Genomic DNA, 16,365 nt, shown 5'->3' with positions numbered 1-16,365 from the left:
ATTTGTTATTAATATGTTAAGAAATTAGATCATAAGATAGTTAATTCTAGCAGAAAACAGGACATTATAAAAAGAATATAAATCTTGTTAAATCACAGATCTGGACCTCTGAAACAAATAATACAATATATGTTAAAAAAAAAAAAAAAGAAAATATCAGGAGGGGAAGAATGAAGGGAGAGAAATCGGAGGGGTAGATGAACCATGAGAGACGATGGACTCTGCATTTTCCACTGATGCACTGACAAGATGAAAGAGGAACTCAGACTGCAGTAACATTAAATATTTCCTTTGGATTATATAAAGTTAGGTATCTTTAACACCAATTTTCTACCTTTCATTATAATTTAGAAAATTCTTCAAATGTGGCACCTTATTACAATTAGAATACAACTTCACTAATAAAAACAGATATAGAAAAGGACTGATACACATCTATTTCCAAATCTGTCATCCATGTTTGATATAATTTATATAATTATATTAGAATTAAGACATTTCCTTTTTATGAAGTTCTTTCTTTTGATTTTTAATATTTTTGGATAATTACCCCAATTCTGCCTCATGTAGAGGAGTGAGAGATTTAAAAATTTTTATGGTACCTTTTTTTGCTGTGCCTTCTGCCAGTTTCACCCCAAAATAAATGGTAACTCACCATTCCTTCAAAGAAAGGCCCCACCTCTCTGAAGGGCGGGTTCAATTGCCACTATAACAAAAATGTTTTCAAGTTTAACAGGTTCCTGGCTTTAAGGTCCAGATGAAAGAGAAATGAATCCATTGACATTTCTATGTATAATTAAAGTAGTCATCTACATAACTTTACATTACGTATACTCAAACTAGAGTTCATAAAATACTACAAAATTTCTATTAAAACTTCATTAAGCAATTCTCTGAAACAAAACTAAAGTCCTTTGAATACAACTTAAAAATAGCAAAGTCACCTCTATATGTGCTGCAAACTGTGCTTTCTCCTTGTCTTTTCGCTCCATGCACCGCTTCGCTTCCTCTAACTCAGATGCCATTGCACTGAAGTTCAGCTGCACCCTCAAATCTGACATCTGCTTCTCCAGATTCTCTTTTTCCTGCTCAACCCCTTGAAAGAGAAAATGTAAGGCTTGACAGTTGTTCTTTATTCACAGGAGAATGTACTTTCAAATAGTACAAAGCCTTGATGTTCTAATATTCCAGCTAACATAACCCACTATTAACACTCAATAGACTTTTCAGAATTTGCCAGACTATTGTTTCAGGTCTCACTCAGTATTCTAAAATATATACACTGATGTGTTATCCAATATTATTCCATTTTGATACTAAAACTTGAAATGTTATCAGATTTCTAGTACAACTGAACTCAGGGAAATCCTACATATTTTTTTAACTTTCCTTACATCTCTACCTCCAAACTCTAACACAGAAATACTGAAAGAATTTTCAACTGAGTTATACGTGAGCTGAAAGTTACTGAAGTTGACACACAAAATAATTCTTTCTTGCAAAATAAACAAATGATACTGTTAAATCTCTGTGTATGATCACTAACTAACTTACTAATTCTGGAGACTACCACCTGAAATTATATCACTGAACAATATAGACAGATTTAGTATTTAATTCAACATACTTGGTCTGTGATGCACAGGACACTATTGCCACCTTCTTCAAACATAAATAACACAAAAACATTTTCTCAATTACCTTAAACTCCAAGAATAGAAACAAGACATATAAAATACTTCCTTGAGTCTAAGATGCCAAAAATTGGAACATATATTACCAATTTAACTGTTTTTCTGGTAGTTTCCTTTCCAGGAAAGGAAAGGAAGGATACTAGCAAATTAAGTTTATACATCATTCATAAGACACATCTGAACTTAAGAGATATCAAAGTGTTCAAAATTGTACATCTTGGATGTACATGGATGGAAGAAGATACACAGGCATTTTAACAGCATGATGAAGGCAATGACAGACACTATACAGATATTTTACAGATACAGTTATCATACAGAAATAGCACAAAGGATAGAGTGATTAACTCTATCCTGATGAAAAACTCAGGTGGGAAGAAACAGAAACTAAGTTAAAGAATGAATATAGACTCTCACCAAGCAAAAGAGATGGGGAGTTGGGGTGATAACTCAGAGAAAGGAAGAGACATTATTAAAGCACAGAGGTACAATACTAGATTTAATATTCAGGTAGCTGCACACAGTACTTCCACATGGCTACCAATAAGAGGGAAGGAAGAGGGAGGGTCAGCAGGGTGTTTACACATTGCTAGGGAGCTTAGAAATTATCCTACAGATGAGGATTAGCAAACATTTTCTGTAAAGGGTCAGAGAGTAAATATTTTAGGCTTATGATCTCTGTCACAACTACTCAACTCTGCCCCTGTATTGCAAAAGTAACCTAGACAGTGAATAAATGAATGGGAATAGCTATATTCCAGTAAAACTTATTTACAGAAGTTTGGATTTGCCCCTTGGGCCATACTTTGCCCAGCCCTGCTAGGTTTCCAACCTGAAAATATGCATATTTATGTGTAAAAGTATGTATTCATTTTACAAATATATATTTTAAATTTTATATTTAGATAGGTATAAATATGCATATGTGTGCGAATAACCTATCTCTAGAGGGTCTACCTTAATATATAAGGCCTACATTTCAGGATATATATATTAGTGTATATACAAAGTAATAGGAATATATATTATATAAAATATGGAGATATTAATACATATGAATACATGTATAAATACAAATACATAATTTGTGAAACATATATTTAATGTGGAAACAGTTTGATAAGTTTCATAATCTAGACACATATAAAATAATACGGATATATAAATATATACCTAGGTACACATACATACATATATAACTAAACGTTTAGCAAAATTAAAATACTTAAAACATAAGGTATAAAATGCAAATCATGTTATGAACAGTCTCCTCTCACACCCAGGGGATTGCCTCACATGTTCCACTTTGAAGAACACCTGCCACTTGCTACAAACAGTACAGCATAGCAGTTAAGAGCTCAGGTTTGGGGAGAGGGATTCAGGTCTGTTACTTCCCACAAATATGACCTTAGGCAATTTCTTTATTCTTCAGTCTTTTTTTTTTCCTTATTCAAATGGAAATAAGACTAGTACCCTTCTTACAGCATAGTTCTAAGAACTAAAGGAGATAACATAAAATGTGTAGCAAAATGCCTCATGTGTAGTAAGAACTCAATAACATATAACAAAAGCTTTCAAGCAAGAGTAACATGAATGGTTTGTGGCTTAGAAAGCATCCCTTTAGTAGCAGCAGTATAGAAGACAGATCACAGAGGAACAGAATAAGTTAAGAGGGTAATACAAATGAGACAAAGCATGCCTAAACTGGGATAGTGAGAATAAAGAAGATGGGCCAAATTCAAGAAATACCAAGATCTATAAATAGACAGGGACAAAGCAGATGGAGAAGAGAAGGAATAATTTCAGATGTTCTTTGTATTTTAGCCTTGGCTATTTGGATAAAAGATGGTGGCATCAATTGAAACAGGAAATAAAAACAGGTTTTGAGGAAAGGATGAACTCAGCTGTAAATCTGTTGACTGGGGCAACAGACTTAGGGATCATCATTACAGGTGATAGCTAAAGTATAAGATTTAAATAACAACCTCTAGGGAGAACCATTAAGTGAGAAACCCCATAAAGAGGATTCTAGACAACACCCAGCATTTAAAAGACAAGCTGTGAACAAAGGGAAAAGATTCAAATGAAAACAAGGAACTCAGAAGAACCAGAAAAGAGTAGAAACACTGAAGTCAGTGAAGAGTTCCAAGAAGGAAGAGGGAAAAACAGGGGTCAAGTAAGAAAAGTAATACCATGATTCCTCTGAATTTGACTGAGAAGACCACTAGTAAAGTAAAGCAAAGCCAATTTCATTTTTTATGTTTTTAAAGATTTATTTATTTGACGGAGAGAGAGCACAAGCAGAGGGAGTGGCAGAGGGAGAAGCAGACTCCCTGTGGAGCAGGGAGCCAGATGTGGGGCTGGATCCCAGGACCTTGAGATCATGACCTAAGCCAAAGGCAGATGCTTAACCGACTGAGCCACCCAGGCGCCCCAGCATTAAAGACAGATGTGGACGTTATTTTGCAATGGATGGAGGAACAAACAGCAACAGTGTGTGACTATGAGTGTGATTTCTTAGGCAGATTTAAAAAAAAAATACAATTATTCTATAAAGATGAAAATTTTAGAACCATTAAGAGAAGGTGAAGAAGTTCATTATGATACTGATATGAGAACTTTCAGATTTTTTTTAAACCTGGTAAGTAGTTAAGGAAAGTGACATTCTTCTAGTCCTCAAAGACTTAGACCAAGAATAACTAGATTTTTTATAAGGTGAGAAAACATGTAACAAATGTACCACAGTCTTTGTCCAAACAAAATAAGAGTTCTTATGTGCATCTTTATGAAAATTTGATGAATAATCAAAACCCTTAGGATTTTACTTTTAAAAATAAATTTTAAAATATTTGATGTCAAAATATATTTCAATTATAACATCACATGAAACTTAAGTGAACTTAATGGCATGCAACTATGTTAGGATAGGTATGTCAGAATTTGCCTAGTGAAGATTTTCTGGCAATGTGGAAATTCTAACTTAGGCAACATACTGAGTTATGTGTGGGGAATCTGGGAAAATATTTATCTTCCCTGAATTTGATAGTACACCAAATGCTTACAAGAGTTTCTCCAATAATTTAGGCATTTGAGTAGGAAGCCTCATTACTGAAATAATTTACAAGCTGAACAATCTGGATTAGTCTATTAGAAACCATTATATAATTTCAATATTACCATTTCTGTTACAAGTAAACTTCCAAAAAGAAATACATTCAGACTCATTAAATTCCACAACCTAAATCAACACCACCACTAAAAAAGGTATTCTAACATTTCTCAGACACAAAGTATTCCTAATCTACATACAAAAAGCCAGTCATATGGTTCATGACCACTTCTGCCAAATGATTAATTTTTGTCACGGATCTCAATCACAAAAAAGATAGGATCTCAATTTTGTTTGTACATATTTTCAAATTGGGATAAAAGAAAATGAAAACATAGGGGTATTTCCAATTTAAGTACAAGGACAAGTACACATACACATTTAGGCATGGAAATAAGAAGCTGGAAAAAATTCCACTACTAGCTTTGTTGGCTCTTTCTAGGAGAAAGCCCCATGAGATAAGCATGTCTGAAATGGGTTTAAAAATAAAGCAGAGGAGAGATTAAAATTAGATGCTAATATCAGCAATGAACAAGTGAAATTTGAAATTAAAAACATAATACCATTTAAATTTGCATCCAAATACTTAAATATAAATCTAACAAAATCTATATGAGGAAAACTACAAAACTCTGATGAAAGAAATCATAGTTGAATGAAATAAATGGAGAGAAAGTTCATATTCATGGGTAGGAAGATGCAATACTGCCAAATGTCAGTTCTTCCCAACCTGATCTACATATTCAATGCAATCCCAATCAAAATCCCAGCAAGTTATTTTGTAAATATCAACAAACTAATCCTAAAAATATATGGAGAGGCAAAGGATCCAGAACAGCTAGTGCAATATTGAAGGAGAAGAACAAAGCTGGAAGACTAACACTATCCAACTTCAAGACACACCATAAAGCTACAATAATCAAGAGTATGGTACTAGCAAAAAAAAAAGACAAATCCATCAATGAAACAGAACAGAGGCCCAGAAATAAACCCACATCAAAATAGTCAACTGATCTCTGACAAAGCAGCAAAGACAATACAGTGGAGAAAAGGTGGTTTTCAACAAATAGTGTAGTGCTGAGGCGCCTGGGTGGCTCAGTCGTTGGGCGTCTGCCTTCGGCTCGGGTCATGATCCCAGGGTCCTGGGATCGAGCCCCGCGTCCAGCTCCCTGCTCAGTGGGAAGCCTGCTTCTCCTTCTCCCTCTGCCCCTGCTTGTGTTCCCTCTCTCGCTGTGTCTCTGTCAAATAAATAAAATTAAAAAAAAAAAAAATAGTGTAGTGCTGAACAACTGGACACCCACATGCAAAAAAATGAATCTAGATACAGATTTTTAGGCATGGAAATAAGAATTCCTTTTACAGGAGTTAATTCAAAATGGATCACAGACCCAAATATAAAACACAAAATTACAAAAATTTAGAAGATAGGAGAAATTGTGGATGACCTTGGGTTTGATGATGACTTTTTAGATAGAAGAGCAGAATCATGATCCATGAAAGAACTGATAAGCTGGACTTCATTAAAATTAAAACTTTTCAGTTCTGCAAAAGACACTGTCCAGAGAATGAAAAGACAAGCTACAGACAGAGAAATTATTTGCAAAGACATAGGTGATAAAGGATTGTTATCTAAAATATCAAGAGAGGGGCGCCTGGGTGGCTCAGTCGTTAAGCCTCTGCCTTTGGCTCAGGTCATGATCCTAGGGTCCTGGGATCGAGCCCCTTGTCGGGCTCCCTGCTCCAAGGGAAGCCTGCTTCTCCCATTCGCATTCCCCCTGTTTATGTTCTCTCTCTTGCTGTGTCTCTCTCTGTCAAATAAATAATCTTTAAAAATAAAAAATAAAATAAAATATGAAGAGGACTCAAACTTCAACAAGAAGCCAACCAACCTGCCTAAAAAATGGGCCAAAGACCTTAATAAATATCTCATCAAAGAATATATATAGGTGGAAAATATGCGTAATAAAAGATGCTCCACATCATATGTTATCAGGGAAATGTAAATTAAAACAACAAGATACCATTACAAACCTATTAGAATAGCCAAAATCCAGAACACTTGACAACTGCAAATATTGACAAGAATGTGGAACAAAAGGAACTCTCATTCATTGCTGGTGGGAATGAAGAAATGATACAGCCACTTTGAAAGACGGTTTGGAGGATTCTTACAAAACTAAATATACTCTTAACATACAATCCAGCACTCATATTCTTTGGTATTTACCCAAAGTAAATGAAAACTTATGTCCATACAAAAACCTATATACAGATGTTTGGTTTATAACAGCTTTACTCATAATTGCCTAAATTTGAAAGCAACCAAATGACCTTCAGTAGGGGAATAGATAAATAAACTGTGGTACATTCAGACAATGCTAAAAAAAAAAAAAAAAAAGAGCGAGCGAGCGAGAGAGAGCACTACCAAGCCATGAAAAGACATGGAGGAAACTTAAAGGTATATTACTAAATGAAAGAAGCTAATGTGAAACGCTGTATGATTAAACTATATTAGATTCTGGAAAAGGTAAAATATAGGGACAGTAAAAAGATTTGGTTGCCAGTGGTTAGAGCAGAGAGGGGGATGAAAAGATGGAGCACAAGGGATTTTTAAGACAGGGAAATTACTCTATGATACTGTAACGGTGCCTAAATGTCACTTATACATTGTCTAATCCCATAGAATACACAACACCAAGAGTGAATCCTAATGCAAACCATGGACTTAAAATGACAACGATGTGTCAACGTAGGTATGTCAGTTATAACAAACACATTTCCAGTGTGGGGAAGTTGATCATGGGGGAGGCTATGCATGTGTGGGAACAGGGGGCATACAGAATAATCTCTGTACCTTCTGCTCAATATTGCTGTAAACACAAAACTAAAAAATAAAGTCTGATAAAATACTGATGCTAAGTTAGGATTAGCTTATTGAAAACCCTTGTAGTAGATCAAGAAATAAGATGACGAGAGCACAGTGTATGAAATGCAATTCTGAAAATGGGAACTATTTAAGAAAGATCAAAAAAACCCCACATATTTACAAATCAGAATTATACCTCTCCTAAACCTCCAGTCATCTCCTTGTTCATCCTGTTGCTTGGACATCTGAGATACTTGATGTTGTAAACCCTTTCGATCACCTTCTGCTTTCATAAGTTGTGTACGGAGCTCTTCTACCTAAATACATATCGTCAAAAATGACAATTTTATCAGTTTTAAATGCAGGAAAAGAATAACTGAACTTACTAATTATTTCAAATTATTTTTCTAGGGAAAAATATTACTTCTAATGGGCTACTGTCAGCACAAGTTGAAGCCAAGTTAACCTCCTTGTTATGCCAAGCACAGTGGAATAGTCTCTTGCTCTATTTCTTTACTCCTCCCATTCCTTCCACAAAGAATGTCTTTTCCCCTTCTCTGTGTCTACTGGGACAAAGAATTTGACACACACACACACACACACACACACACACACACACACAATCCTTTATTGTGAACTCCGTCCACTCTACTATTAACCCAAGCACCCCCATAACTGTTTTTATACTTTTCACTCCTTCTCTTTTATATGAATATGGTCTACTGATTGATAAACTCAAGTGAAAAGATCACAACTTAGCATATTTTAATATCAAAGTACTGTTCAAAATAAGAAATAAATGCTGTTGAATAAACTATAAACTCCTTGAGGTCAGGGACTATGTTATTCATCTGTATTTCTAAAGACTAGCAAATTGCCTAGCACATTTCAGATATGTCCCCCGTAACCATTAAACAAAATAGGAGTCTCAAAAAGACTCAGTTAAAGTCACAATGACAACCTGAACACAGTAATCTCTTACTTCAAAAGATGAGATCAGAAATCACAAGTCAGAGCTCAGGGGAAAAAAAAGGTCTGAACTCTGCCAACATTAATTCCATTTTAAGAATGGTTGCAGAACAAAGCCAGTGAACACTTTTAAAGGTTTTGTAAAATAGGTGTTATGGTGTATTTTCAGCACTAATTGTCAAAATGTTTAAGCATCTATGATGCCTGACATCTTCACCTACCTAGCAGACTACATAGCAAGTTATGTAAGCCACAACTCAAAACAGAAAGGTACGAGTGCAGTTTATATTAAACACAAGCAGAGAGGCAGTTAGGGTATGTGCTATGGTGAGCGCTGTGAATTGTGTAAGACTGTTGAATCACAGATCTGCACCTCTGAAACAAGTAACACATTATATGTTAAAAAAAAAAAAAAAGAAGAAGAAAAAGAAGATAGCAAGAGGGGAAGAACAAAGGGGGAAATCGGATGGGGAGACGAACCATGAGAGAAGATGGACTCTGAGGAACAAACTGGGGGTTCTAGAGGGGAGGGGGATGGGAGGATGGGTTGGCCTGGTGATGGGTGTTGAGGAGGGCACGTTCTGCGTGGAGCACTGGGTGTTATATGCAAATAATGAATCATGGAACACTGCATCAAAAACTAATGATGTAATGTATGGTGATTAACAATAATAAAAAAATTTTAAAAATAAAAAAAAAAAGAAACCTATATGCCCTTATCCAATGTACGTAAGATCACTATTTCAAGTTACTGAACTTTAAACAGCAGAAGTACCGAACTCTCATTACAGGCTAATGGGTTGCAAAATGTTATGCTTTAAAATTAAGCTTTATCTTTGGTTAAAAAGGGGCAGGTAGCACCTTGAAAACGTAAATATAAGACAATGCAAAGTAACTTGAATATGTAAAGGTCTGTTTCATGTATTTTACTTCTTCCTTCACTCCCCAATGCCTCCTTGAATAAAATTAAGCCCCTGGGAAAATTTTATCTTACACATCCACTCTCATTTTTACACCGGTTATGCTAAGAGAGATAAATTCTAAATTGGAGCAGCAATCAGCAAGACACACTATCACAGTGGGAACTTGGTCCAGTGTTTTGTACCAGCTTTCTCTGACTCTTCCTGAAAGGATTTCATTTTTTGCTTATGTGTTTTAATATACATTCCTTAGGGGAAAAAAATTCTAGACATAGGTGGGTTTTTTTTTTCCTTTCACAAAGACATTTAATGGAAAAGGAGACTCAATTCTGATTTAATTTAAAAGTAGATTATCATAGCTTGCGTAGACTTACCTGATGCAGAAGTGTTTCTCTGCTGCCTTCTGACTGATTCAATAACCTTCGGGATACCTCTAATTCCTGTTCAAGCTAGAGTTTCAACAAAGGATAAAGAAAAATGTCCAGTGAGGCAGGAAATAACTAACTTATTATGGGCATAGTTTAAGAGGAGAAAACTCAAGAACTTTTCAGAAGATATTTACAGCTAATATGAAAAAATATCTTGCTATCAAAACAGATCAATGCCTCCATGAAAATAATGTTATTTGGATAACAAAAAGTGAACCAGACCAGTCCTCAGGGGGTCAGTTCCCATCTCAACCATGACACTCTTTTCCTTAGGTCTCCTTTCTGTCATCTCTAAGATAAGGTCTTTATATTAGACAATCTCTGAGATTCCTCCAGTTCTAAATCATTGTAATCTAAATTCCAAAGCAATTTTTTCCTTTAGTACATGTAATGTCATATTGAGCTGAATTAGAATAAAAATTTGAAGGACCCAATGACTAAAGTATATTTCATCTAACTGGTGATTTTGTATATTCTTAATATTCCAACATTCCTAATATTTCCCAATATTCATAACATTCCTAAAATTTAAAAATATCTCATTTCAGAATAAGACACTTAAAATTTCCTTAATAATATAATCATAAGATAAATATTCACAGAAAATCTGCTAATTATAATTAGATGACAAAATACCTAAGAAGTTTGAATGTGCCTAGCTTACAAGTTGAAAACATAATAGGATGTGAAGGGGAGAGGAATATGCCACCACCCTCCCCACCCTGCCCAAAATATGCCTCTTTGGCATAAGGATTTTTTGAGCTGAAGGGAATCAAGACCCAACAGACTCAGGAAAAGCTTTTTACCTCTCCCTGAATTACATTAAAGAATTTAGAGAGGGATTCTGTACCAGGAAGAGATAAGTTTTTATATATAAAAGACTTATCTGTAAGACAAGGCAAACATTTGTTTACCAAACATTTGCTCCTCTCCTCTTCCTCTGAATTGTCTTTCTCCCCTTTGAAGCCCAAGACCTCTATCCCATTTCCTCAGGTCAGGATAGTATATAAGCCTCAACTGCCTGGCTGCCTTTGAGCTCATATTTTTATGCAGCTCCTATAAATACAGAATCAGATTTGTTTTTCTCCTGTTAATCTATTTTATGTCAACTTAATTATTAGATCAGCCAAAGAACATAGAAGAGTAAAGGGAAAATTACTTTTTCACCCCTACAGGTGAGACACGTGTTTGTTAACTTTCCTGAGATTACACATGCTAGACATGCTTGCATTTTGTAACAGGCTGTTTTGTGAAACGACAAATTTATATTAAGTAATTATTTAGTGCTTAGATTTGTGATAGTTATCCTAAGTTAGCATTTCACTTGACCAAACTACTACCTATATATTAGTCCTTTAAATATTGTCCATGGGGTAGGTATGGCTCTCAAGGAGTAGCATAAAGGGGCACTGTAGTTCTGTATCTTCACAGTGGTGACAGTAATGTGAATCTATACATGATACAACTTCATAGAACCACATACATGAATGAGTGCACATAATGTTCATGCAATCTGCATAAATTCTATGGATTGCACCAAAATCAATTTTTCAGTTTGGATATGGAAGTTCAATTATGCAAAATGTTACCACTGAGGTAAAGTGGGTGAAGGGTACACATATGACCTCTCTCTACATTTTGTCTTGCAACACCTTATGAATCTGCAACTATTTCAAAATACTTTTTAAATTTGGTTATGTAAGTTTTTTTAAAAAATTATACATGTGGCCAAGAAAATATCATATTCTAAAAAAAAAGTAAACTATATATAGAATCACAGAATCCACACAAAATATTATCTCACTTGTCCTATAGTTTCTCTGGAGAAATCAAGAGAGAAGGAATCACACTTCAGTCAAAATGTTCTCAAAATCTACCAAGGCCTATACTGGTCATGCTCCCTGGATAATACCAGCAGCCTCAACTCCTTAAAAGCAAGCACGATGGCCTGACACGACTTACTCACCGTAATGGGAGCATGGATGCATCATTTAACTCGACATAGGTTGGTGAAATAAAAATCAAGGAGGTAACGGTAGATTTACAGAGTGATACAGAGCAAAGAACATTACATCAGGGGCAAATATTCATTTTATCATTCGTTACCCTGGGCTCATGCTTAAATCTATTCATTTGCAAACTGAGGAGAGTTGGCTGTCCTCTAAATGCCTAACATGCTAACAGGCTCTATAGATTCACAGACATGAATACATGTCAAAAGTCCTTAATATTTAATGTGCCTACGCTGATTTTCTATGATAAAAATGAATATATTCAAAATACCCACCCTTTAAACAACAGGTCTTTCCTAAATAACCCTGCAACAAAGTCAAGCTTCCTAAGTGTTCCCCAGCAAGGAATGATAAAGTTCAACTGGCCTCTAGAAAGGGAGTAGCCAGGTGACAAGGTAGCAAATGACCTGTACATGTTTCCCAGAGTAAGCTGCAGGAATAGCAGAGCTATCAAACCAAGTGACTCCACATCAAAACATAAAGGCTTCACTGTGTTCTAACAAATGATCTCGGACAATTTTCAAGGCACTCAACAAGTATCACCGGTCCCCCATTTCAAAGAGCATTACTCTTTGAAAGATAACTTTCAAAATCTTACTTGACTCTTCTCAGTTTCAGTCTGTTTTAGCTTATTTTTCATGACTCCCTCTTTTTCATCTGCTTTAGCTTCTTGTTTCTTCAATGCCTAGAATGAAAGATACGAAAAAATATGTATTATTCCGAAATGCATAAAGAACTGAAAGACACATTATGATTTATTAATGAAAAGGGGGGAAGAAGATGATTATGAGTTGTACAATATATACAAAGGAATTACAACCCTCTCATTCACTGAAGTCCTAAGAACACTTCAGCAATGATATATATTTTTATATATCAAATATAAAAAACTCCTTGATCTTCCTAATCAATTTCCACTTAGTTTTACTTTTCCCATCTTTGGGTATTCTATTACACATTTAGGAAGTGTAGACAGCTAACAGTTCTCTTGGAAACAAAGCTTACTGCGTGAAATAATGGTATAAAAATCATTATCTGTTCAACCATTTAGACATAATAATAAAAATTAGCTAATTTTTCAAATTCTGAAAAAATATCTTAAGATAGAAACATGCTTGTTGCATCATTATTACATGTATGATATTTTATCGTTACACAGAACTGGCTCTTCAAACCATTCTTCACAAAGAAAAGAAAGCATTCTTTTCTACACTTGTCTCTCTTTAATAAAATAGAAAAAAGGAACTTAAAGAAAATTTGAATTTCAAAAGGTAACCAGAAAAATGTGTGTTTTGGTTTGCTCTACATTAAAACAAAATTAAACTTAAGAAAAAATATATATACTTGGAGCAATCTTCCATGACATTTGAAAGGCATTCTATTTGTTTAAGAAAAATTTTGATAATTCTAGCATTTAGACTTAGCAAGGTATATGTGCAGAGGACACCCAAATTGAGAAAAGCCAAATGCCAGAGGCCTCCCAACAACATCTGTCATGCTCAACAGAAAAACAATTGTTAGACAAACAGCAAAACATGTTAAAAACTATTTTGATGCAGGGGCACCTGGGTGGCTCAGTCAGTTAAGCATCTGACTCTTGATTTTGGCTCAAGTCATGACCTCAGGGTGGTGAGATCCAGCTCTACCCTGGATCTCTGTGCTCAGCAGGGAGTCTGCTACAGATTCTCTCTCTCCCCCCTTCCTCTGCCCCCCCACTCTCACGCATTCTCTAAAATAAATAAATCTTTTAAAAAAATTGTTTTGATGTAAATATTATCAATCATATTCAACTTCCTTAACTTACATATCCAACAAATAACTCCTAAGTGCATTTACTATGTGTCAGGCACCATGCTGGCAATACTAATATACGTGCATATAAAATAACCATGGGCCCCTGTCAGGAAATTACAGCTCCCTCTGCCATGGCTCCAACTCTAATAAAAAGGAATTGAGTGAAAAGTCAGAGAGGCATCATCAAAATGAAAAATAGTTTTGGTTTGAGTATAGTAATAATATTACAACACTTACAGCATTCACTATGTCCAGGTGTTCTTCTTCTTACATATTAAATACATTATATATATTGAACATATACACTTAATCTTTATTATGTGGGAAACAAAGGCAAAAGAAAAAATGAGATTTGCTCACTACCTACAGCCCACTGACAAGTCCTTGTAACAGGCAGAGTGACATTCCTCTAGGGACTCAGCTGCCTCGATGTTAATGGTTTGCTAAGGGCAAAATGCCATCTTAGCTTAACATTATCCTCACTCCCAAGATCCTGTAAGTCTACTTTAACATATAAAAATTCCTTTGAAAACTTCCTTTATCTCTAGGCCCCAAGATATATGTTAGCAATCATGTTCCAAGCATACGACCCACCGATATACATCTGAGGGGTCTCATGACTGAGTTTTTACTAAACAGTAATACATTACCTTTTCCTAACAGTAGTCCCCTCAAGGCTCGGGAAACTGCCTCCAAAATACCTCGGAGGCTTGTGCCATCCCTAACCCCCTCCCAATTTGAAAGTATATAATCGGCCACGCCTCATGATCCCCGTGCAGTTCCTTCCGCCCAGGGTCCTGTCCATGTAGTTTAATAAAGCCACCCTTCTGGGGCGCCCGGGTGGCTCAGGTGGTTGGGCGACTGCCTTCAGCTCCGGTCATGATCCCAGGGTCCTGGGATCGGCCCGCATCAGGCTCCTTGCTCTGCGGGGAGCATGCTTCTTCCGCTCCCTCTACCTGCCACTCCTCCGCCTGCTTGTGCTCTATCAAATAAATAAATAAAATCTTCAAAAAAAAAAAAAAAAACACCCTTTTGCACCAAAGACATCTCAAGAATTCTTTCTTGGCCGTCAGCTCTGAACCCCAACATTTCAAACCACATCATTTATAAATCCACAAGTTATTATTAAGCCAATTTTATTAAGAAGGAAAATGGGGTACAAGTAGTTGAATCGTACTGCTTTTCAGGTAGTTATCAAATGATTTTGATATTTGATATTTGTCCTTTCTTGTAGGGTAAGTGGATTTGTAATAATATTTAATTCTATCTACATAATCTATTCAAGGTGGGATGTGTTTATAAATTTTGCCTGCACTAAATTACCCTAGAAACCTGAAACTGACTGCAGGCATCTTTATTCTTTCCATGACGCTTTCCCCAGCCAACATGCGTGTGTAAGAGAATAAAAAGATAAAAGATGTTGTTGCTACATTTTTTAAACATTTCATAAAGTTTTGAACTATTTCACTTCTCAACATCATTTCAACCTAGCCCCATTTTGTTTTATTTTTTAATTAGTTTTTTTTTAAGATTTTATTTATTTATTCATGAGAGACAGAGAGAGAGAGAGAGAGAGAGAGAGAGAGAGGCAGAGGGAGAAGCAGGCTCCCAAGGAGCAGGGAGCCCGATGCGGAACTCGATCCCAGGACCCTGGGATCATGACCTGAGCCGAAGGCAGACACTTAACCAACTGAGCCACCCAGGCGCCCCCCACTTTGTTTTAAATGAGTTAAACTTAATTGGTTATCTTTTCAATATTTTTTCATTGAGCTAAAAACCAGCCTGGGCTTTTTCCATGGTGGGGGTGGAGGGTTGTTACAAGGAAGACTTCCTCTGGCAGCTGGTAAGTTTAATTAAACTATACATAGCCTCTGATTCTGGATTCAAACTCCTGAGCAGAAGCCACTCCAATTCAAAAGGAGAATTAAGCTCCACTTCCCGGAGGGAAAATATCAAAAAATGTGTGGTGCTATATTAAAAACCACTAAAGTAATTAACACTTATTTTGGTAGATACTTTGAGACTATACAAATACCCTTAAAGTTTCACCTACCAATTTTAGTTCAAAGCCAGAGCAAAGATAACACTATCAGGCCTTTTTTAGCCTACAAAATTTTCCCCCACCAAACCTTATAATCTAATGCCACCCAGATTTCTAGTAAATTAACTCAGAGGTCAGCACTCACCAGTACGTGGAACGCTAAAACTCTTTGCATTTACCCCAAGATAACTTGCTTACCCCCAAAACACTAATACGTGATCTGGAATTCACATAAAGCTATTATAGATCGACAGAACACGCTCCTCAAAGCCCCACCAAACACTGGCTATTCTCTTAATTCTCCTGGGCTACCTCCCTGTCCCCTTACATCTTGTCCATCCTCATTATTTACTTTCTTTGCACCTTCTGGACCTTCCCCACAGCCTTCTAAGTCTCCCTCTCCAGGTTCTGCGGAGCAGTTTGCCTCTATTCCAGTACTCAGCTTTGAACAGTTATACTTGTAACCACACCCAACACCCCTACTTCCCTGACCCTGTGAAGACTTATCAGTTACCAGAATTCATTCCCCCAA

The 16,365-nt window shown here is 35.9% G+C and overlaps 1 protein-coding gene across 4 annotated transcripts in view; it reads right to left on the bottom strand.

Annotated features, from left to right (window-relative positions):
- The window catches only part of CEP128 (centrosomal protein 128), a 393,012-nt gene that overhangs the window by 301,027 nt on the left and 75,620 nt on the right, over positions 1 to 16,365 (bottom strand). For all 4 annotated transcript variants that reach the window (XM_088024490.1, XM_028102263.2, XM_088024491.1 and 1 more), the window contains exons 11-14: positions 12,597 to 12,683; positions 9,933 to 10,007; positions 7,866 to 7,986; positions 945 to 1,096 (exon numbers count right to left, since the gene is read on the bottom strand). In XM_088024490.1, the coding sequence (XP_087880616.1) occupies positions 945 to 1,096; positions 7,866 to 7,986; positions 9,933 to 10,007; positions 12,597 to 12,683 (435 nt within the window). The remainder of the gene's footprint in view (positions 1 to 944; positions 1,097 to 7,865; positions 7,987 to 9,932; positions 10,008 to 12,596; positions 12,684 to 16,365) is intronic.

This window comes from Eumetopias jubatus, unplaced genomic scaffold (genome assembly GCF_037043125.1).
Source record: "Eumetopias jubatus isolate StellerSeaLion01/CBP00866 unplaced genomic scaffold, mEumJub1_p1.0 scaffold_7, whole genome shotgun sequence".
Taxonomy (NCBI): domain Eukaryota; kingdom Metazoa; phylum Chordata; class Mammalia; order Carnivora; family Otariidae; genus Eumetopias; species Eumetopias jubatus.
This window is presented reverse-complemented; position numbering and strand designations above follow the sequence as displayed.